This window comes from Schistocerca serialis, chromosome 8 (assembly GCF_023864345.2).
Source record: "Schistocerca serialis cubense isolate TAMUIC-IGC-003099 chromosome 8, iqSchSeri2.2, whole genome shotgun sequence".
NCBI classification, from domain to species: domain Eukaryota; kingdom Metazoa; phylum Arthropoda; class Insecta; order Orthoptera; family Acrididae; genus Schistocerca; species Schistocerca serialis.
The window spans coordinates 472,574,911-472,597,437 of NC_064645.1; the positions used below are offsets into that span (position 1 = coordinate 472,574,911).

The window sequence follows — 22,527 nt, forward strand, 5'->3', positions numbered from 1 at the left end:
CATCCTTCTGAATCTGCTTAGTGTATTCATCTCTTGGTCTCCCTGTACGATTTTTATCCTCCATGCTGCCCTCCAGTACCAAATTGGTGATCCCTTGATGCCTCAGAATATGTCCTACCAACCGATCCCTTCTTCTAGTCAAGTTGTGCCACAAACTCCTCTTCTCCCCATTTCTGTTCAATACCTCCTCATTAGTTATATGATCTACCCATCTAATCTTCAGCATTCTTCTGTAGCACCACATTTTGAAAGCTTCTATTCTCTTCTTGTCCAAACTATTTATCGACCATGTTTCACTTCCATACATGGCTACACTCCATACGAATACTTTCAGAAATAACTTCCTGACACTTAAATCTATACTCGATGTTAACAAATTTCTCTTCTTCAGAAACGCTTTCCTTGCTATTGCCAGTCTACATTTTATATCCTCTCTACTTCGACCATCATCAGTTATTTTGCTCCCCAAATAGCAAAACTCCTTTACTACTTTAAGTGTCTCATTTCCTAGTCTAATTCCCTCAACATCACCCGACTTAATTCGACTACATTCCATTATCCTCGTTTTGCTTTTGTTGATGTTCATCTTACACCCTCCTTTCAAGACACTGTCCATTCCGTTCAACTGCTCTTCCAAGTCCTTTGCTGTCTCTGACAGAATTACAATGTCATCGGCGAACCTCAAAGTTTTTATTTCTTCTCCATGAATTTTAATACCTACTCCGAATTTTTCTTTTGTTTCCTTCACTGCTTCCTCAGTATACAGATTGAATAACATCAGGAAGAGGCTGCAACCCTGTCTCACTCCCTTCCCAACCACTGCTTCCCTTTCGTGTCCCTCGACTCTTATAACTGCCATCGGGTTTCTGGACAAATTGTAAATAGCCTTTCGCTCCCTGTATTTTACCCCTGCCACCTTCAGAATTTGAAAAAGAGTATTCCAGTCAAGTAGTAGATGAGTTTTGCTATTTGAGGAGCAAAATAAATGATGGTGGTCGAAGGAGAGAGGATATAAAATGTAGACTTTCAATGACAAGAAAAGCGTTTCTGAAGAAGAGAAATTTGTTAACATCGAGTATAGATTTAAGTGTCAGGAAGTCTTTTCTAAAATTATTTGTATGGACTGTAGCCATGTATGGAAGTGAATCATGGACGATAAATAGTTTAGACAAGAAGAGAATAGAAGCTTCCGAAATGTGGTGCTAGAGAAGAATGCTGAAGATTAGATGGGTAGATCATGTAACTAATGAGGAGGTATTGAATAGGATTGGGGAGAAGATGAATTTGTGGCACAACTTGACTAGAAGAAGGAATCGGTTGCTAGGACATGTTCTGAGGCATCAAGGGATCACCAATTTATTACTGGAGGGCAGCGTGAAGGGTAAGAATCGTAGAGGGAGACCAAAAGATGAATACACTAAGCAGATTAAGAAGGATGTAAGGCACAGTAGTTACTTGGAGGTGAAGAAGCTTGCACAGGATAGAGTAGCATGGAGAGTTGCATCAAACCATTCTCTTGACGGAAGACCTCAAAACAACAGTAAAATAGAAACACTGTGAAGAATTCAGAACGTAAACAACTGCAACATGCGTAACGGTAGACAAAAATGGTCTTCGGGTTTTTTGCAAGTTAACGGATTTGCACACACATTCCGACAACTGGTTAATGTTTTCAGTATGTGGTGTGACCTTCTCTGGCAGCAATATAGGCCTGTCAACGTTCAGGTGTGCTGTCAATGATGTCATCAGTCTCATGATGAGGCATTAACACCCAGTCTTCCTGACAGCTGCTCGCAATCTTGGAGAATGGTTGGTGGATGCTGACATGATGCAAACCTTCTCCCTAGTGCCTCTCAGACATGCTCTAAGGGGTTCGAATAGGGAGAGCGGGCAGGCCACGCCGTGCATGCTATATCCTCCATTTCCAAGAAAACATCAACCACCTGTGCTCTATAAGGTCGAGCATTATCGTCCGTCAATACGAAGTCTGGGCCCACAGCACATCGCATCGCGGAAACGAGGTCATACAATTCCATGAACAGGGATTCCAGTGGTAAAGACAATCCCTGCCCATCAGGGTTCCTCATCGATATTGGTCTCTCCCCACAATGTTCGGGTCCCGAAATCGTGTTCCATGTTCGATTCAAATGCGAATTCATCGAGAATCATTCATTCTCCAGACTAAATCGGGACTCATCTGTGAAAAGAACATTGGCTCACTGGTCGACTGCCCAGGTGGCATGTTGATGGCTCCACTCTAGACGTTTCCTTTCTGTGAAGACGCGTCAGAGGTAGACATACAGCATGTCTCCGACAATAAAGGCCACTCTGCCGAAGCCTTCTGTACACCGTTTTGTTCGACAGAACACGTCGAGTGGATGCTCCGAGCTCACATACCAGTTACCATGCAGTACTAAGAGGGTACCGTCGTGCCCTCACTGCCAAATGACGGTCTTCTCTTCTGAATTCATACGTGGTATGTCCCGCCCTGGTCTTCAGGATACAATTTCGCTCTCTATAAGCCTTCGCCACATCCGAGAAACAACAGAACGATTCACACTAAGCCATCGGGCCACATCAGTTTGCGACTGTCCTGCTTCCAATCTTCTTACGGCCCTCCACTGCGGAGAGTCTGGCAGGCATTTTCTCTGTGACATACTGCACCGTCTGTGGCTGTGTGCACAGCGACTCAGCGACTGTGGATGTGAGTCTACTAGACAAATACTATCTCATTTCATAGGAGCCCTGACCTCGTCGTTGTCATGGTTATCGGTTGACCGGAATGCCATCTTCCGCGCAGAACAAGACCGTGCGGACATCTGGTTGACAGTTTGTGGGATTATATCGTGAATTAGACGCAGGAGGGGGAAATAATGGTTTGTTTCTTTAATTTTGGACACTACTGTAGTTGAATATGACGATACGAGGTGACTCCAGCAAGATAGTGAAGTCAGCATCTAACAAGACAGTTTATTAGAAATCAGAGGCCATCAGATTTCAGTGACCGCTGCAGCTGGACAAATATCACAAAGAGTTACGACAAGACCACGATCAAGAACTGGTCCCTCCAACGATTTGCGTATCACCGCTTTACAGGAACATATTAATAAAATAATTGAAAAGCCATGATAAATGTTAATCCACGTTTCAGATACGATGATGGCACCTTCAGAGTGCTGAAACCGGCCATCTAGTAAATTATATTGAAGCCATCGTGGCTTTTCAATTACTTTAAAAACAGAGTGATCGCCCAACGACACACCATGTGTTCACTGCGGAACATATTTAGTTTATCGTAAAATTTCCTCCAGTCAATTAGGCCTTCTGGTACAGCAACCGTATCTAGAATACTTGAATTAAAAACAATCTTGGTTGCAATTTATTCTTTTATTAACAACGCGTTTCGCTTTCGTCGGGCATCTTCAGATTATCTTATAATTTTCAGTTTACAATGTTTTAAAGACGATGAAACGGTTCCGTGCTAGACTACAGCAAGCATCGGATCAGATGAGCATGCAGAGACCTTAATAAAGTGATACCAGGAGGACAGAACGGTGCACTGATAGCTCCACGCTCACGAACAATTGTAAACTTTTAAACGTAACACACAGTGCTGGCGCCGTTTACCTTCACGGCAGGAGAGCCAAGCTGACACACGCTCGAGCAGTGGAATGAGACTTGCATACAATGCCTGTAGAGGAGTAATTTAAGGGTTCCTTTACGGGCGACTGTGTACTGATTAATTTTAACCGCTTCATTTCATCATAGTGAATCAACCATTTAGATATTTTTGTAAGCATTAAATAAGCTGATCGTCACATAACTACTTAAAGCGGCACTGTGTGCGTCGTCTGCAGACATTGTTTGCGAGCCTCATTCCATTGCTCGTCTGTGTGTTCCCTCTCGGCGCTCCTGCCGTGAAGTTACGGCGCCAGCAGTGGGTGTTATGTTTAAAAGTGTAAACTTGTTGGTGAGTGTGGTCCCATCATCCTACCATTCTGCCCCGCTGGTACCACTTTATTAAGGTCTCTGAAGGTTTATATGACTCGACGTCTGCTTCGATCTAGCAAAAAGCAGTTTCGTTGTTTTTAAAATGTTGTAAAACGAAAATTTTAAGAAAGTCTGAAGATGCACAACGAAGAAACACGTTGTTAATAAAACAATGAATTGCAGCCCAAACTGATTTTAATTTAAATATTCTACATACGGGTGCTGTACCAGAAGACCTGACTGAGTGGAGGAAATTTAACGATAAATTACAGATGTACCTCTAAAGGGGTGATACACAAATCGCTGGAGGGACCACTTCTTGATCTTGATTTTGACCTAACTCCTTGGGACATCACTACAGCTGCAGAGGTCATTGAAACCTGATAGTCTAATTCTTAATAAACTGCCTTGACAGATGCTGACTTCACTTTTTTGCTGGTGTCGCCTTGTGTCTTCATTTAACTAGTTTGGCTACGGATATATTTTTCGCCGGGGTATCAAGGAGCTGCCACTTTTCCTTCTTGGTGGCTATGCCATGTACACTGTCACATCTTGCATACACTGCCAGTCTAAATTCAGTGTCATGGACCACAGTTCATACCCTCTTCCGCCAATCGAGATTTAGGTTTTCCGTGGGCTTCCTAAATTGGCCAAGCCAAATGCTGGGGTGGTTGCAAGTAAGACTGTTTTTAATTCAGACGCTTAGTTTATTTGAAATCTTTCATGGCTGACAGGGAAAAACCCATACACTTGCTGAACTACATTTCCCATGTTTCAGTGACTTTGCCGTTTGGAAAGCATCCGTTCTTTTAACTGTTCCTTGCCATTGATGTTCTGACGAGCAGTGTCTCGTACTGCTGCTAGAGTGCCTGTCGACAACAGACGCTTAGATTACATTAGATTAGTTTTTCGTTCCATAGATCCGTGCTGAGGAGATCCTCGTGGATGTGGAACATGTCAATTTTTTTAAGCTGAAATAACAATACTAATAGTATGACTATATACAACACATCATTTGTTTCTATTAAAAAATTCGTCAATGGAGTAGAATGAGTTGGCCACTAGTAAGTCTTTCAGGCTCCTTTTAAACTGATCTTTATTTGTAACTAAATTTTTGTGTTTGCTGGTAAATTATTGAAGATGAGTGTTCTTGAGTAGTGGACCCCTTTTTGAACTAAAGTAAGTGCTTTTAAGTCCTTGTGCAGATCATTTTTGTACCTGGTATTGTTATGTATGAACTGAGCTGTTTGTTGGAAAAAGAGATATATTATTTAGGACAAATTTCATTAAGGAGTAAATATACTGAGAGGCAGTATTTAGTATACCCAGTTCTTTGAAGAGGTTTCTACAGGACGTCCGTGAATTTACTCCACAAATAATACGTATTACACGTTTTTGGACTCTGAAAACTTTTGTTTGACTTCAAGAGTTATCCCAAAATATTATACCATATTACATTATGGAATGAAAGTAGGCAAAGTAAGCAAGCTTTTTCATTTTTATGTCGCCTATGTCTGCTAGCACTCGAATTGCAAATACAGATTTGTTAGAGCTTTTCTGAAGTTCTGTGGTGTTCTCATCCCAACTGCATTTATTCTCAAGTTGTAATCCCAGGAATTTAAGACTGTCAACCTCTTCTATCTGCTGTTCTTCATATATTATGCATATGCTGGGTGGAAACCTCTTACAGGTTCTGAATTGCATATAGTGAGTCTTTTCGAAGTTTGATGTAAGTGAGTTGGCTTTAAACTATTTATTAATATCCACGAAAATATCATTAGCAGATGTAAGTCCTGTACCCTCGGCCGCCCCGTGTTGCAGTACGGGCCGCGCTACAACTGGTCGCAGTCGGTGCAGGGCCACCTGCTGTCGGCCTACTTCTACGGCTCGGTGGCGTCGCACATCCCTGGAGGGATGCTGGCCGAGGTGGTGGGCGCGCGGCTCGTGGTCGGCGTCACGACGCTGGTCGGCGCTGTGCTGACCCTCCTCTGCCCGCTCGCGGCCGACGCCGGCGTCGGATGGCTCATTGCCGCCCGCGTGCTCATCGGCATCTGCGGGGTGAGTGTCTGCCTCATCGTAACAACAGCACCGGGTACTGCGTGCAGCAGAGGCACAGTTGGGATACGATGAAAGCATCATAACGCACCCTAACCTCGGCGAAGATCAGTTTGGATTCCGCAGAAATGTTGGAACACGTGAGGCAATACTGACCCTACGACTTATCTTAGAAAATAGATTAAGGAAAGGCAAACCTACGTTTCTAGCATTTGTGGACTTAGAGAAAGCTTTTGACAATGTTGACTGGACTACTCTCTTTCAAATTTTAAAGGTGGCAGGGGTAAACTACAGGGAGCGAAAGGCTATTTACAATTTGTACAGAAACCAGATGGCAGTTAGAAGAGTCGAGGGACATGAAAGGGAAGCAGCGGTTGGGAAGGGAGTGAGACAGGGTTGTAGCCTGTCCCCGATGTTATTCAATCTGCATATTGAGCAAGCAGTAAAGGAAACAAAAGAAAAATTCGGAGTAGGTATTAAAGTCCATGGAGAAGAAATAAAAACTTTGAGGTTCGCCGATGACATTGTAATTCTGTCAGAGACAGCAAAGGACTTGGAAGAGCAGTTGAACGGAATGGACAGTGTCTTAAAAGGAGGATATAAAATGAACATCAACAAAAGCAAAACGAGGATAATGGAATGTAGTCGAATTAAGTCGGGTGATGCTGAGGGAATTAGATTAGGAAATGAGGCACTTAAAGTAGTAAAGGAGTTTTGCTATTTTGGGAGCAAAATAACTGATGATGGTTCAAGTAGAGAGCATATAAAATGTAGACTGGCGATAGCAAGGAAAGCGATTCTGAAGAAGATAAATTTGTTAACATCGAGTATAGATTTAAGTGTCAGGAAGTCGTTTCTGAAAGTATTTGTATGGAGTGTAGCCATGTATGCAAGTGAAACATGGACGATAAATAGTTTGAACAAGAAGAGAATAGAAGCTTTCGAAATGTGGTGCTACAGAAGAATGCTGAAGATTAGATGGGTAGATCACATAACTAATGAGGAGGTATTGAATAGAATTGGGGAGAAGAGGAGTTTGTGGCACAACTTGACTAGAAGAAGGGCCCGGTTGGTAGGACATGTTCTGAGGCATCAAGGGATCTCAAATTTGGTACTGGAGGGCAGCGTGGAGGGTAAAAATCGTAGAGGGAGACCAAGAGATCAATACACTAAGCAGATTCAGAAGGATGTATGTTGCACTAAGTACTGGGAGATGAAGAAGCTTGCACAGGATAGAGTAGCATGGAGAGCTGCATCAAACCAGTCTCAGGACTGAGGATAACAACAACAAACAATCATGAAGCGGCATCTGTGAGGCAGTGCTTGATCGGCTAATTGCTTGTTTTGCAGGACGCGACCAAACAGTGAGGTTATCGGTCCCATCGGATTAGGGTACGATGGAGAGGGAAGTCGGCCATGCCCTTTCAGAGGACATCCGGAATTTGCATGAAGCGACTTAGGTGATGCAATGATTAGTGGTCAAGGACATTCCTGAAATGGACTGGCCTGCCAAAAGTCCTAACCTAAACCCAGTGGAACGCCTCTGGGATTATTTAGAAAGTGATCTTCGCTAGAGAACCTAGTGTCTCATATCACTCCCTTCTCTTCTTTGGGTTCTTGAGGAAGAATTGGCTGTCATTCCCACACACACATTCAGACACCTCATTGAAAGTGTCCCCAGCAGCGTTCAAACCGTCATAAGGGCGAAGTGTGACACACGCCCCATTTTAATATCCAGTAATCGTTGCCCAGGTACTTTCGTTCAAATAGTATATACGCCATGAGTTACAAGAAATTCCTCCGCAGTGGGACTTCATTTCGACCATAAATTTATGATGCAACTGATTCATCTAATCTCGATCTCCCTGTCTGAAACATTAGCTAAGATGTAGTCTGCCATGAAACAAATATTGATAAATCTACATTTTCTGAATACTACTAACTAATTTTAACCACCAACAATCACACCTAGTGTCGTCAAGTTTCGACTTCTGTGAGACCTTGCTGACTTCACAGCAAGTAGCTTAGTCAATAGAACACACACACACATTTAGAACTAATCAGCATGATCCATTATTTCACTGTCCATTAAAAGGAAACAACCAATTGCGGCTCAATATTTTACTGACCATTATAACGAAACAGCCATCAGCGTGTACCCCAGTGTTGCCATCTTTACCCTACTTAGTTCAAGGCACAACGGACCCTCAAATTAAGTGTCACAATGTAATTACCGTATCTAAATTGTTACTATTATCTTTCTGTGAGGGTACAAAATGCGTGTTTAATTTAATTGAAATGGTAAGCAAACTAGCCAGTGATAGTTGACAATTCAAAGTAAATATGTATTCAGAATTTCAATAGCATTCTAACACCATAAGCTGACAGCATGTGTGTGTGTGTGTGTGTGTGTGTGTGTGTGTGTGTGTGTGTGTGTGTGTGTGCGTGAGTGTGTGTGTGTGTGTGTGTGTGTGTCTGTGTGTGTGAGAGAGAGAGAGAGAGAGAGAGAGAAGAGAGAGAGAGAGTGCGTGCGCCATAGACTGACAGTGGTTGTCATCCGCTGCAAGAGTGCCGTTAATGAGTAACTTTCAAATTAAGATAAACTTGTCGACGATTATAGTCCGACCATTGCACCCACACTTGGTGAAAAAGCGCCAACGGTCTTGCCGCAGTGGGAACACCCGTTTCCGTCAGATCACCGAAGTTCAGCGCTGACAATTCCTCGTCAACTCAGGATTTCTCGCATTAGCCGACCACTTCTTTTAGTCAGGTTGTGCCACAATTCCTATTTTCCCCATTCAGATTCAGTACTTTCTCATGAGTTAAGCAATCTACACATCTAATGTTCAGCATTCTTCTGTAGCACCACATTTCGAAAGTTGTTATTCTCTCTTAATTGCTTATGGTCTATGAATCACTTCCATACAAGTTACAGTACAGACAAATGCTTTCTTAGAAGACTTGCAAACATTTAAATATATATTCTATATTAACAAATTTCTCTTTTACAGAAACGCTTTGCTTGTCATGCCATTCTAATTTTATATCCTCTATACCTCGGCAATCGTCAGTTACATTACTGGCCAAATAGCAAAACTCGTCTACTACTTTTAGTGTCTCATTGCATAACCAAATTCCCATAGCATCATCTGATTTAACTCGACTTCATTCAATTATCCTAGTTTTGCTTTTGTTTATGTTCACCTTACATCCTCCTTTAAAGACACTGTCCATCCATTCAACTGTACTTCCAGATCCTTTCCTATCTCTGACAGAATTCATCTACATCTACGTGATTTCTTTGCTATTCACAATAAAGTGCCTGGCAGAGGGTTCAATGAACCACCTTCAATCTGTCTCTCTACCATTCCACTCTCAAATGACGCGCGGGAAAATGAACATTTAAATTTTTCTGTGCGCACCCTGATTTCTCTTATTTTATCGTGATGATCATTTCTCCCTATGTAGGTAGGTGCCAACAGAATGTTTTCGCAATCGGGGGAGAAAACTGATGATTGAATTTCATGAGAAGATCCCGTCGCAACGAAAAACTGAAATTTCATGAGAAGATCCCGTCGCAAAGAAAAACGCCTTCGTTTTAATGACTGCCACTCCAATCCATGTATCATGTCTGTGGCACTATCTCCCCTATTTCGCGATCATACAAAACGAGCCGCCCTTCTCTGAACTATTCCAATGTCATCCGTCAGTCTCACCTCATGCGGATCCCACACCAATCAGCAATACTCCAGAACAAGGCGGACAAGCGTAGTGTAAGCACTCTCTTTAGTAGACCTGTTGCGCCTTCTAAGTGTTTTGCCAATGAATCGCAGTCTTTTGTTTGCTCTACCCACAACATTATCTATGTGATAGTTCCAATTTAGGTTATTTGTAATTGTAATCCATAAGTAATTAGTTGAATTAACAGCCTTCAGGTTTCTCTGACTTATCGCTTAATCAAAATTTAGCGGATTTCTTTCAGTACCCATATGAATAACTTCACATACTTTTCTTTATTCAGGATCAACTGCCACTTTTCGCACCATACAGATATCTTATCTAAATCTTTCTGAAATTCGTTTTGGTCATCTGACGACTTTACAAGGCGGTTAATGACAGCATCATCTGCAACCAACCTAAGATGGCTACTCAGATTGTCTCCTATGTCCTTATATAGATCAGGAGCAATAGAGGGCCTATAACACGTCCTTGGGAAACGCCGGATATTACTTCTGTTTTACTCGATGACTTTCCGTCTATTACTACGAACTGTGACCTTTCAGACAGGAGATCACGAATGCAATCGCACAACTGAGGCGATACTCCATAGGCACGCAGTTTGGTTAGAAGACGCTTGTGAGGAACGGTGTCGAAAGCCTTCTCGAAATCTAAAAGATATGCAATCAATTTGACATCCCCTGTTGATAGCACTCATTACTTCATCAGTATAAAGAGCTAGCAGTGTTTCACAAGAACGATGTTTTCTGAATCCGTGTTGACTACGTGTCAATAAATCGTTTTCTTCGAGGTAATTCATAATGTTCGAACACAGTATATGTTCCAAAACCCTACTGCAAATCGACGTTAGTAATATGGGCCTGTAATTCAGCCGATCACTCCTATTTCCCTTTTTAGGTATTGGTGTAACTCGAGCAATTTTCCAATCTTTAGGTACGGATCTTTCTGTGAGCGAGCGGTTGTATATATCTGCCGAATATGGAACTATTGGATCACCATACTCTGAAAGGAACCTGACTGGTATGCAATCTGGACCGGAGGCCCTGCCTTTATCAAGTGATTTAAGCTACTTTGCTACACCGAGGATATCTACTTTTGTGTTTCTCATCTTGGCAGTTGTTCTTGATTGGAATCCAGGAATATTTACTTCGTCTTCTTTGGCGAAGGAGTTTCGAAAAACGGTGTTTAATAACCCTGCTTTAGTGGCACTGTCATCAGTGACTTCACCGTTTTTATCGCGCAGTGAAGGTATAGATTGCGTCTTGCCACTGGTGTACTTTACGTATGACCAGAATCTCTTTGGGTTCTCTGCCAGATTCCGAGACAGATTTTCGTTGTGGAAATTATTAAAAGCATCTTTCATTGAAGTACATGCTGTATTTCGAACTTCTGCAAAACTTTGTCAATCTTGGGGAATTTGTGGTCTTCTAAATTTGGCATGCTTTTTTTGTTGCTTCTGCAATAGCGATCTGACCCGTTTTGTGTACCATGGGGGATCAGTACCATCACTTATTAATTTACACTCTTGGAAATTGAAATAAGAACACCGTGAATTCATTGTCCCAGGAAGGGGAAACTTTATTGACACATTCCTGGGATCAGATACATCACATGATCACACTGACAGAACCACAGGCACATAGACACAGGCAACAGAGCATGCACAATGTCGGCACTAGTACAGTGTATATCCACCTTTCGCAGCAATGCAGGCTGCTATTCTCCCATGGAGACGATCGTAGAGATGCTGGATGTAGTCCTGTGGAACTGCTTGCCATGCCATTTCCACCTGGCGCCTCAGTTGGACCAGCGTTCGTGCTGGACGTGCAGACCGCGTGAGACGACGCTTCATCCAGTCCCAAACATGCTCAATGGGGGACAGATCCGGAGATCTTGCTGGCCAGGGTAGTTGACTTACACCTTCTAGAGCACGTTGGGTGGCACGGGATACATGCGGACGTGCATTGTCCTGTTGGAACAGCAAGTTCCCTTGCCGGTCTAGGAATGGTAGAACGATGGGTTCGATGACGGTTTGGATGTACCGTGCACTCTTCAGTGTCCCCTCGACGATCACCAGTGGTGTACGGCCAGTGTAGGAGATCGCTCCCCACACCATGATGCCGGGTGTTGGCCCTGTGTGCCTCGGTCGTATGCAGTCCTGATTGTGGCGCTTACCTGCACGGCGCCAAACACGCATACGACCATCATTGGCACCAAGGCAGATGCGACTCTCATCGCTGAAGACGACACGTCTCCATTCGTCCTTCCATTCACGCCTGTCGCGACACCGCTGGAGGCGGGCTGCACGATGTTGAGGCGTGAGCGGAAGACGGCCTAACGGTGTGCGGGACCGTAGCCCAGCTTCATGGAGACGGTTGCGAATGGTCCTCGCCGATACCCCAGGAGCAACAGTGTCCCTAATTTGCTGGGAAGTGGCGGTGCGGTCCCCTACGGCACTGCGTAGGATCCTACGGTCTTGGCGTGCATCCGTGCGTCGCTGCGGTCCGGTCCCAGGTCGACGGGCACGTGCACCTTCCGCCGACCACTGGCGACAACATCGATGTACTGTGGAGACCTCACGCCCCACGTGTTGAGCTATTCGGCGGTACGTCCACCCGGCCTCCCGCATGCCCACTATACGCCCTCGCTCAAAGTCCGTCAACTGCACATACGGTTCACGTCCACGCTGTCGCGGCATGCTACCAGTGTTAAAGACTGCGATGGAGCTCCGTATGCCACGGCAAACTGGCTGACACTGACGGCGGCGGTGCACAAATGCTGCGCAGCTAGCGCCATTCGACGGCCAACACCGCGGTTCCTGGTGTGTCCGCTGTGCCGTGCGTGTGATCATTGCTTGTACAGCCCTCTCGCAGTGTCCGGAGCAAGTATGGTGGGTCTGACACACCGGTGTCAATGTGTTCTTTTTTCCATTTCCAGGAGTGTATTTGCTATATATCTCTCAATTGCCGTCAATACTATCTCTCTGGGATAATTCCACATCTTTTCTACGCTTACGTCATAGGATCAGAAGGAGTGGAGACTGTCTGTGAAAAAGGCGTTTAGAGCATTTTTATCAGATTTTTTTAAATATATGTACTTTGCGTTTCTTTTTCTTGGTAGTGGGCTTTCAGCTTAACAGAAGCTTCCTTGTGGTCGCTAATCCCTGTAATCGTCATGATACTCCCTATTTGTCCAGACCGAAAAGTTGTTTCTTCTTCATGAACTTTAATTCCCCTTATAAATTTCTTCTTGCTTTCCTTCACAGATTTCTCCGGGTAAAGATTGAATAACAGTTGGGGTAGGCCACAACCCTATCTCACTTACTTCTCACCCACTGCTTCCCTTCATGGACTTTGATTCTTATAACTGTCATCTGGTTTCTGTAAAAGTCGTAAACGACCTTTCGCTCCCTGTATTTTATTCCTGCCACCTCCCGAATTTAAAGAATGTATGCCAGTCAACATTGTCAAAAGCTTACACTCTACAAATTCTATAAGCGCCGAGTTATTTTGCCTTAACCTACCTTCTAAGAAAGTCGTATCATCAGTATTCAGTATTCCCTTGCTCATTCCTGCATCTCTCTGGAACTCGAACTGATCATCACTGAAGTCGGCCTCTAGCAGTTTCTCCATTCTGTAAATAATGGGTGTCATTATTTTGCAGCCATGTCTTATTAAACTGATAGTGCGGTAATATTCACTTGCTTTCTTTGGAATTGGAATTATTACATTATTGTTGAAACCTGAGGGTGTTTCCCCTGTCTCATGTACCTCGCAGGCCCGTTGGATTACTTGAGCCATGACCGTCTGTCCCAAAGACATCAGTAGTTCTGAGGCAAAGTCGTCTACTCTAGGGGCACTGTTTCACCATAGGTCTTCCAGTGTTTATCAAATTATTTTCTCATTATCATGTGTCCCACCTCCTCCTCATCCACTTCCTGTTCCCTTCTATAATATTGCCTTCAAGCTCAATGCCGTTGTATGTCCCTTCCACGTGTTCCTTTCAACATTTTCCTTCATTGCTTTTGGTTTTCCATCTGAAGTGCTGATACAGCTGCTCCTCTTGTCTTCAAAGAACTCTTTAGTTTTCCTGTAGGCGGTTCATTAGCCAAGGAAGATTTACATCAGAGAGACTTTATAAAACTGATAATATTGTTACCGATATCATTACTCATTCCTTTGCTTGTGATCTGTCATATGAATTTGTTACATGCCTTCATTCTATAATTGGAGCTCTTCCGCTTAAAATGTCTATGCCAATATTCTTATCTTTTTTTACAATCACAATATGTTTTCTTGATTGTTTTCTTGTACACAGAAGTCACGGTTTCATATTACGTAATCACACACCTCAGTTTTGATAAAAAAATCCCAGCGTTAATCACCATCCATAAGATAACTGTCATCTACACAAAGTTGCTGAAATATCTCAAACAGCTCACGCTGAAGAACTTACCAAGTAGGTTACTGTTAAATACGTCACACATTTCGTGCTTTAACACTGCAGGCTGTACCTTCTCCAATTGTTCTTAGCAGTACACCAGCACACAGCTCCTCCCCTCTGCAGCAACCTGATACACGCGCAGCCCTTGTCTCTATAATGCAAAATATGACACAAGCAAGTCTGAATGCATCAGTAACTCTCCATTTGTCAGGGTCCATGCTGACTAAGCATATGTACACATCGTATCACAGTACCCATTAAATAACAATAATGCAACTTCCAGTTACAACTCCTAAATTTAGAAGAAGTCTTGACTCATCTGAGAGCTTTCTGACTGAGCAAACACACGCATCTCAGCATAGTCCCCCTGAGATCACACACACGTGCCAAGGAAGGAGGGAGGAGATGTGGAAGGGGTGCTGCATGTCTGTGGTGACAGGGAACAATGGGAGGCAGGAAAGCAATGGGGTTTCGAGCTATAAGTACAAACTGCCCTTTGAATTTTAAGTTGTCTACATACATGGCAAGGGAGATGCCAGTTCATCTTTGAGCTTTGGGTTGTCTAGATACAGGACTGGAGGAAATGCATGAATCCATCATGTCCCACCTCTTTCCTAAATCTCATCCACTCTCTACTCTCCCCTTCCCCTTCCTTCACCCCCCCCCTGTCCCTCTGCCCATCTCCTCTCCTAATTCATGCTCTACCCTCCCCCTCCTCTACCTTCTCTGACAATCACAGACCAATATTTTACCAGCCACTAAAACGAAACAGCCAATCATTATGTACCCGAGAACCACTACTGTATCAACATTCACAGAACCCACACAGTTTCATCAGCATCATCATCACTCAACATAAACATAACGCCAGACTATACATGCATTCATTACGCTCACCTACACTCTACAAATACACAAAAGACATAATTGCCACATATCTGCGAGGCGAGAGGCACTGTGTGTGGTAAAAGAAACCCCTTTCCAGCTCTGCAGCTAAACTACTCCTTGAGGTCTCCCAGACAACAGTGGCATACGACTTTACTTTTTACTATCCTAACCATTTTAATGTGGCAACAAAAATGTTGGGTGTACTCATCTATCTATCTTCATTCCTGCTAGCATTTGCCACAACTTCATAGCAGGTCGTCTGAAAGGTAGACTCTGCAATAGTGCCAAATGGCAGACATACTTCAAAAAGGGCACATTTCAGTGCAAATAAGCAACATCCAATTCATATAGAACAATGTTTTTGCAGTAAATCGTGTATGCTAACATTGTATAACCCCGAGATGTAGTTCTAGGTGTGTTTGCACTGACTGGCTCTTTAGACAGTCCTGTACTGTTGACAGGGTCCGTTGTACCCCTCCCTGCATGCTCTGGTGGCGCAGTGGGGGCCGCCAGAGGAGAAGGCCAAGTTCGTCTGGAGTCTGCTTGGTGAGTTAACGCTAATTTTATGTTCCGTTAAGTTTACAGAATACTATACATGTAACTGTGAGGCATTCTCAAAAAATGACAAGAATTTTATAACAAATATTGAACAAGAGCTACCACAAAACTGCTTAAATAATGGGATTTAGCTATTTCATGTAACAAAGATGGTAATTTTGCCAAACAGTGAGGTGAATACAACATCTTATAATACGTATTACCACATTTTGCAATTGGAATCCTGGCTCAGTTATAGAACGCCCCGATCTTTGTTGTGGCTGCACAATGGTAATTGTGAGAGTTTGATTCCAAAAGGGTTCCTACATTATTAAATTCAACATCAAGAGAGCAGGGAAATTTTTCACACACATAATAAAATTTATGTACGTCATCCCCACAAAAAGTCGCTCTACAAGACATGTCTCAAGACATGTCTCATGTACAGTACACAGTTTCCAGGTGTACATAAATAGCTAAAAGTGTTACCAGTCACTGTTTATTTATCTCCAAGACGCGTTTCAAAAGTTTAAACCTCCATCATCAGGTGGATTTACATTTGTTAGTATGACATGTGTTTGTGTGTTGTGTTACTATTTTTTGCAGGAACTTGTGGCACTGTCTTCAGTGGTCACAGGTTCCTTTCACTGGCATAGCACATCACATATGATGGTTTAATGTGATCAGAAGTGTGGATGGCGCCATCAGAGAGGAGAAGATCAATAATCAGGGAGGCGGCACACTGGGTTGAGGAGGACAAGGTGAAGTGGATGGTAGGAAGTGTTGAAACTGCGAAGGAATGAGGATAGGGAGTCTTGGTCCCAAGTCCAAATCATGAGGATATCATCAATGAACCTAAACTGGACCAGGGGTTAGGGGTTTTGCGAGGCTAGGAGGGTTTGTTCTAGATGGCCCATAAGTGGGTTGGCATAGGATGGTGCCACACAGGTGCTGTGCTGTGCCGCCAGTTTCTTTGTATACCTTTCCTCTAAAGACGGAGTGGTTGTGTGATACGATAATGTCAGTAAGGTGTATGAGTAATGAGGTAACGTATCTGGAGTCTGAAGGTCACTGGGAGAAGTAGTATCAACAGGGACAAGACCATGGGCATTAAGGAAGTGGCATCAACAGTGACAAATAGAGATCCAGGAGATAAATGGGTGGGGATGGTGGGGATTTGGTGAAGGAAGTGGATGGTATCTTTGACGTGTGAGACTATATTTTGGGCAATCGGTTGGAGGTGTTGGTCAGTGAGAGCTGAAATTCTTTCAGTGGGAGCACAATAACTAGCTATAATGGGTTGCCAGGATTGTTGGGTTTGTGGAGTTTAGGGAGAATGTAGAAGGTGGGTGTGCAGTGTGTCATAGGGGTGAGGCTGGAAATGAATGAAAGGGAGAGGTGCTGGCAAGAGCTAAAAACTTTAAACAGGGATTGGAGGTTATGTTGGACTTCTGGGATAGGATCTCTTTTGTTGCAAAGTTTACGTGTGGAGTAGTCAGACATCGACCATAGAAAGCAGCGAGGAAGTCTGGCGAAGAAGTAGTGAATGATGTAAGCTTGTTGTCTTCCGTGGCCGGTTCATTTGGGTAAAATATTGAGAGTAAACAACAGCGAACCGCCCCGAAGAGGACCTCAGAAATTCAACTGAAACATCGGCAATGTAATCATTTTATTAGTTTTCAATGACATGGCCCAATACCTAAAAATTATATTTATCAAAAAGAAGTGGATGACTTCTCCTCCGCATTGGTCAAGCGAACTCAGATCTAATAGCTTTGAACTTCATTGATCGCCAGAGTTCTGCTTTCACAGTACATCGTAAAGATATGATTTACTATACTTTCAAAGCCACCCAACAGACGAAAACAGTAAATAGGTAACCTTAAAACAAGTGTACAGTAATTCTAACATGTAATGTACTGAAGTATTACCGTGTTTCTTGCTAAGCGAGTCTGTGGGTGAAATTTAAGCCTGGTTAAATTAGAATGGAGAGTTTACAATTCAGATATATATATGTACTAAGATAATGTCTCGTACTAATGGCAGCTCGTAACCATACATTTTCGGTTATCTAACAAACGGCACGTACACGGAAGTATATTCAATAAAACAGTTTTCCTTCTATTATTGTATACTGTCACCTGTGTCAGTTTAAACTGTTAATTATGATACCCTGTACAATAACTTAATGCTACTGTTGTCAGCACTTATACCACAACAGGCCCGTTAATTCTTTAGTAAACGATGCAAGTACACGTTCAACACCAGATCTGACTAATTGTGTGCTAGACGCTCCAACGGTTCTCAGGAGGGACCTTCGGCACGGTGGTGACGTGGCCCATCTGCTCGGCCATTATCGAGGCCCTGGGGTGGAAGGCGAGCTTCTACATCCTCGGCGGCATCGCGGGCGCTTGGAGCATCCTGTGGTTCGCGACGGTGTACGACTCTCCCTCCAGACACCCGCGCATCGCGCCCCACGAGCTCAACTACATCACCACCAGCATCGCGGGCACCGTGTCCCCGGAGAAGGTGAGATCTACTACCCAGTCCATATTGTTGGAAAACAGAAACATTGTAGATTATCGTTGTGTATTGAGCCTTTCGCTGCAAAGTGTACACCAGCATTAGATTTACTGTGCTGAACATTGCCCACCCCTTGTCAGACCCCCTAAGGTGACCATTTCTGTCATACTAGAGATTATCGTCGCTGCTGTATTTCTTTCCATATTGACATTCACAAACCTTTATAATGAAGGACAGTACTGCATTTCTTAAATTATAAACATGGAACAAAACGTTTTCCACATCACATTGTTTATAACAGTTTCCACTTTGGTTCCGCTATTTGTTCTTGTTGCAAACGACGCATCTTCTCAAAGAGTGCCTTTCTGATCGAGATGATTCAACAACACTAGGCAAGTTCTCACATTTGGAAGACGTCTTCCTCTCTCGAAGGCCGACTTCTTAAATTTGTTCTTTTCTGTGCTGTTTCTCTAGAATTTCATGAATAATAATTGTATATAACTCAGTCACTGACAGGTTTTTTCTCGTAAGGACTAGTTAAATAACATAAAGATGGTCAGTACAGGTTAAGAGTTCGGCTCACAACACAGATTTCTGCTTGGCTTCTATTACACAAATAATTAAGTCTGTGAAATGCTGCAAGTCTGTGGATAAAGCCCAAATTCGCCGTGCTGCTAAAATTCGTCGTACTGCTATGAGAAACCTATTCAAACATGAAACACAGCACAAGCTCGCAGCACAGGTTATCAACAAACTGCTTCGAAGTTCTAAGAATGTTGTCTGAATACGACACTGATTTCTTGTCACTGCAGGGCAGCTTTTTGGTGCTCCAGACACCACGAGATCACGCGAAATCACGTGACACGCCGGAGGAGGGAGTGTCTCTGGCCTGTTGCTGTGTGCTCACTGCCTCCTGCACGTACAGTGATAGGCAAAATAATGTGAACATCTTTACTTACTTGAGAATGGTTTATTAATAAGGGGTTGGCTCCCCATTTGCCCGTAATACAGCTGCGATTCTTCTTAGAATACTGGCATATAATGACTGTGAAGTCTCCACGGAATGTTATGCCACTCTTCGATCAGAACCTCTTCTAACTCCTGTAGTGACGAGGGAGGCGGAAATCTCCTCCGGGGTCTGCGCTCCAATTTCGCCGACAGCGTTCGATAATGTTCAAGTTCGGGGACTTTGCTGGCCAGGGAAGATGCTGCAGTTCATTTGTATGCTCCTCATACCGCCATTGTACTGTCCTGCCTGTGTGAATGGGTGCATTATCGTCCTTAAATGTGGCATCACTGTTGGGGAACAACGTTTGAATCATGGGATGCACCTGACCACCTAAAATGTTCACATAATGGTTGGCTGTAACACGGCCTTTGAGTATAATGATGGGACCAGCAGAATACCATGCTATGGCTGCCCACACCATCACACTTCCACCTCCATGCTTAACCGTTGGAATCAAGCAACCATCCATTGTAGGCTTGTCTTGGCGTTCTCCAGACGTAAACCCGGCCCGATGTTGGAAATAACGAAAACGTTGACTCGTCGGACCATATGACGTGTTTCCACTGATCAGCCGTCCAGCATTTATGCTCCAGACACCATGTTTTGCGCTTATTTGCTTTGGTTATCGTCACTAATGGTTTCGGTATAGCAGCTCGTCCACGATTATTCCATCTATGGAGTTCTCGGCGGATAGATACGGGGTCTCGAAGATGCTATTGAGCTCTGCACTCACTTAGCCGTCGTACTTTTGTGTTGTTTTCACACAATTCTTGTTAGCGTACGACAATCTCTGTCATTTAGTTTTGATTTTCGACCACTATTTCGTTTACACGATGACGTTCAAAAATGGCTCTGAGCACTATGGGACTCAACTGCTGAGGTCATTAGTCCCCTAGAACTTAGAACTAGTTAAACCTAACTAACCTAAGGACATCACAAACATCCATGCCCGAGGCAGGATTCGAACCTGCGACCGTAGCGGTCTTGCGGTTCCAGACTGCAGCGCCTTTATCCGCACGGCCACTTCGGCCGGCCACGATGACGTCTTTCAGTGTTTTGTGTATGCTGCCATGACTGTTGAAATAGTTGCTCTTGAAACAGTCGATAAGGTGACTGTCTTGGTTACTGGTGCTCTAGGTAATCGGGGGGGGGGGGGGGGGGGGGGGGGGGGGGATACTGCAGGAGCCTCCACGAAGATTGCGTTCACCACTCGAACAACAAGCAATCGGGCGTCCCCTGAAAACGACTTAGTCGGCCAATCCTGCAAACTCCGGAGCACCAAAACCAAAGATGACAAAACAACTCTCCGAAGAGACTCAAAAAAGGCCTTTATCAAGACCATCACTAGTGACAACTTCCTGCAATATTGAAAGCTTATCTGTAAATAAAGAAATTTTATTATCTGACATGTGCAAACGAAACAACTGTGATGTTTTAGCGATACAAGATACACACAGAGCACCAACTAGCCATAGACCAAAAATACAGGGCATGAAATTAGTTCTTGAGAGACCACGCGAAAGGTACGGAAGTGCTATATTTGTGAAACCGAACTTAGACGTATGCTCCTGTGCTCTGACCTGCGAAGAAAATACAGAAATTCTAACTATTGAGCTACATTCATGTACTGTAACATCCGTGTACAAACCACCCAGTGCGAGGTTCACATTTACGGAGCCTGGAAATTTCCATTCAAAAAACATTAAAGCTGTACTAGGAGATTTTAACTGTCACGGTCTCGCATGGGGTTATAAAGAGACAAATGACGATGGCGAAATGCTGGAGATCTGGGCAGGCTAAACTGAAATTGATACATGACCCAAAGTTGCCTGCATCATTTAACAGCGGAAGATGGAAACGAGGATATAATCCAGATAACATCTTTGTCTCCGAAAAGGTATCCCTGCAAACTGTAAAGCAAATCGAGGACCCAATTCCAAGATCGCAACACAGAACAATAACTTGCTGCATTACTGCAGTAATCAACTCAGATGTAATGCCCTTCAAGAGACGCTTCAATTTCAAAAAAGCTCATTGGGAACTTTTCACAGAGGACCTTGATAAGGAGATCTTGGAAATTAAACCAGAGACACAATCATATGAAACTTTTATAGACCTTGTCAAGAAAATCTCTCGACGGCGCATACCTAGAGGGTGCCGCACACAGTATATCACTGGACTCAATGGTAGCAGCAAGGAAGCTCTGAAAAAGTATGAAGAACTGTACAATAAGGACTCCTTCTCAGAGGAAACGATCCAGGCAGGTGAGGTACTGATGTCTGGTATCTCCGAAGCGAGAAAGGAAAAGTGGTGTAACCTCCTACAAGAGACGGACATGAAGCACAGCAGTAGGAAGGCATGGAAACTGGTCAAAAGTCTCAACAACGACCCAACAGAACCACAACCAAATTACAGCGAAGTTACACCTGATCAGATAGCCCACCAACTACTCATGAACGGAAAAACTAAAAGGAAGATCATAAATGGCAAAGTTAAAAGAAAATTGAATGAGCAGATTAGCTTCCTAGCTCGCCCGTTCTTCATTCAGGAGCTACAAGATGCCATCAACGATTTGAAAAACAATAAGGCCGCTGGCCTCGACGATCTGAGATCTGAGCAAATTAAACATTTTGGACCGGGAGTACAAGCATGGATCCTAGAGCTAATGAATAACTGTATTACAACAATGCAAATTCCTAAACTGTGGAGGAAAGCTCGGGTTATTGCGTTACTAAAACCAGAGAAAGACCCAGCTGAAGCTAAAAATTTCCGGCCTGTCTCACTGCTTTGTCATTTATTTAAAGTGCTGGACGAATGATCCTCAAACGCATAGCTGATTATGTGGACAAAGCCCTCATTAACGAACAAGCTGGATTTCGACCAGGAAAATCATGCTGTGGCCAAATCCTTAATCTCACACAGTACATCGAAGACGGCTATCAGAGAGGAGAAGTAACTGGGGTCGCATTCCTGGATCTCAGTGCTGCATATGACACAGTTAACCATAAGTTGCTTACCCAGAAATTGTATAATGTCACTAAGGACTACACCCTTTCTATGTTCGTGCAATGCATGCTACAGAACAGACGCTACTATGTAACCTTACAATCTAAAAACAGCCGATGGAGGACACAGAAAAATGGTCTTGCACAGGGTAGTGTCTTGGCTCCAATATTATTTAACATCTATACCAATGATCTTCTCATCAGCCACCAGACACGAGTGTTCATATATGCTTATGATGCAGCAGTGGCCACACGGGATAAAACCTTTGAACAAGTGGAGGAGAATCTCACAGGAGCCTTAACAGAACTTGCTACCTGTTACGACGGCAATAATCTCAA

At 43.6% G+C, this 22,527-nt stretch overlaps 1 protein-coding gene across 1 annotated transcript in view; it reads left to right on the forward strand.

Annotated features, from left to right (window-relative positions):
- LOC126416225 (sialin-like) overlaps positions 1–22,527 on the forward strand; it is a 124,005-nt gene that overhangs the window by 17,498 nt on the left and 83,980 nt on the right. The window contains exons 2-4 of the mRNA XM_050083828.1: positions 5,812–6,048; positions 15,576–15,660; positions 17,960–18,180. Coding sequence (XP_049939785.1) covers positions 5,812–6,048; positions 15,576–15,660; positions 17,960–18,180 — 543 coding nt within the window. The remainder of the gene's footprint in view (positions 1–5,811; positions 6,049–15,575; positions 15,661–17,959; positions 18,181–22,527) is intronic.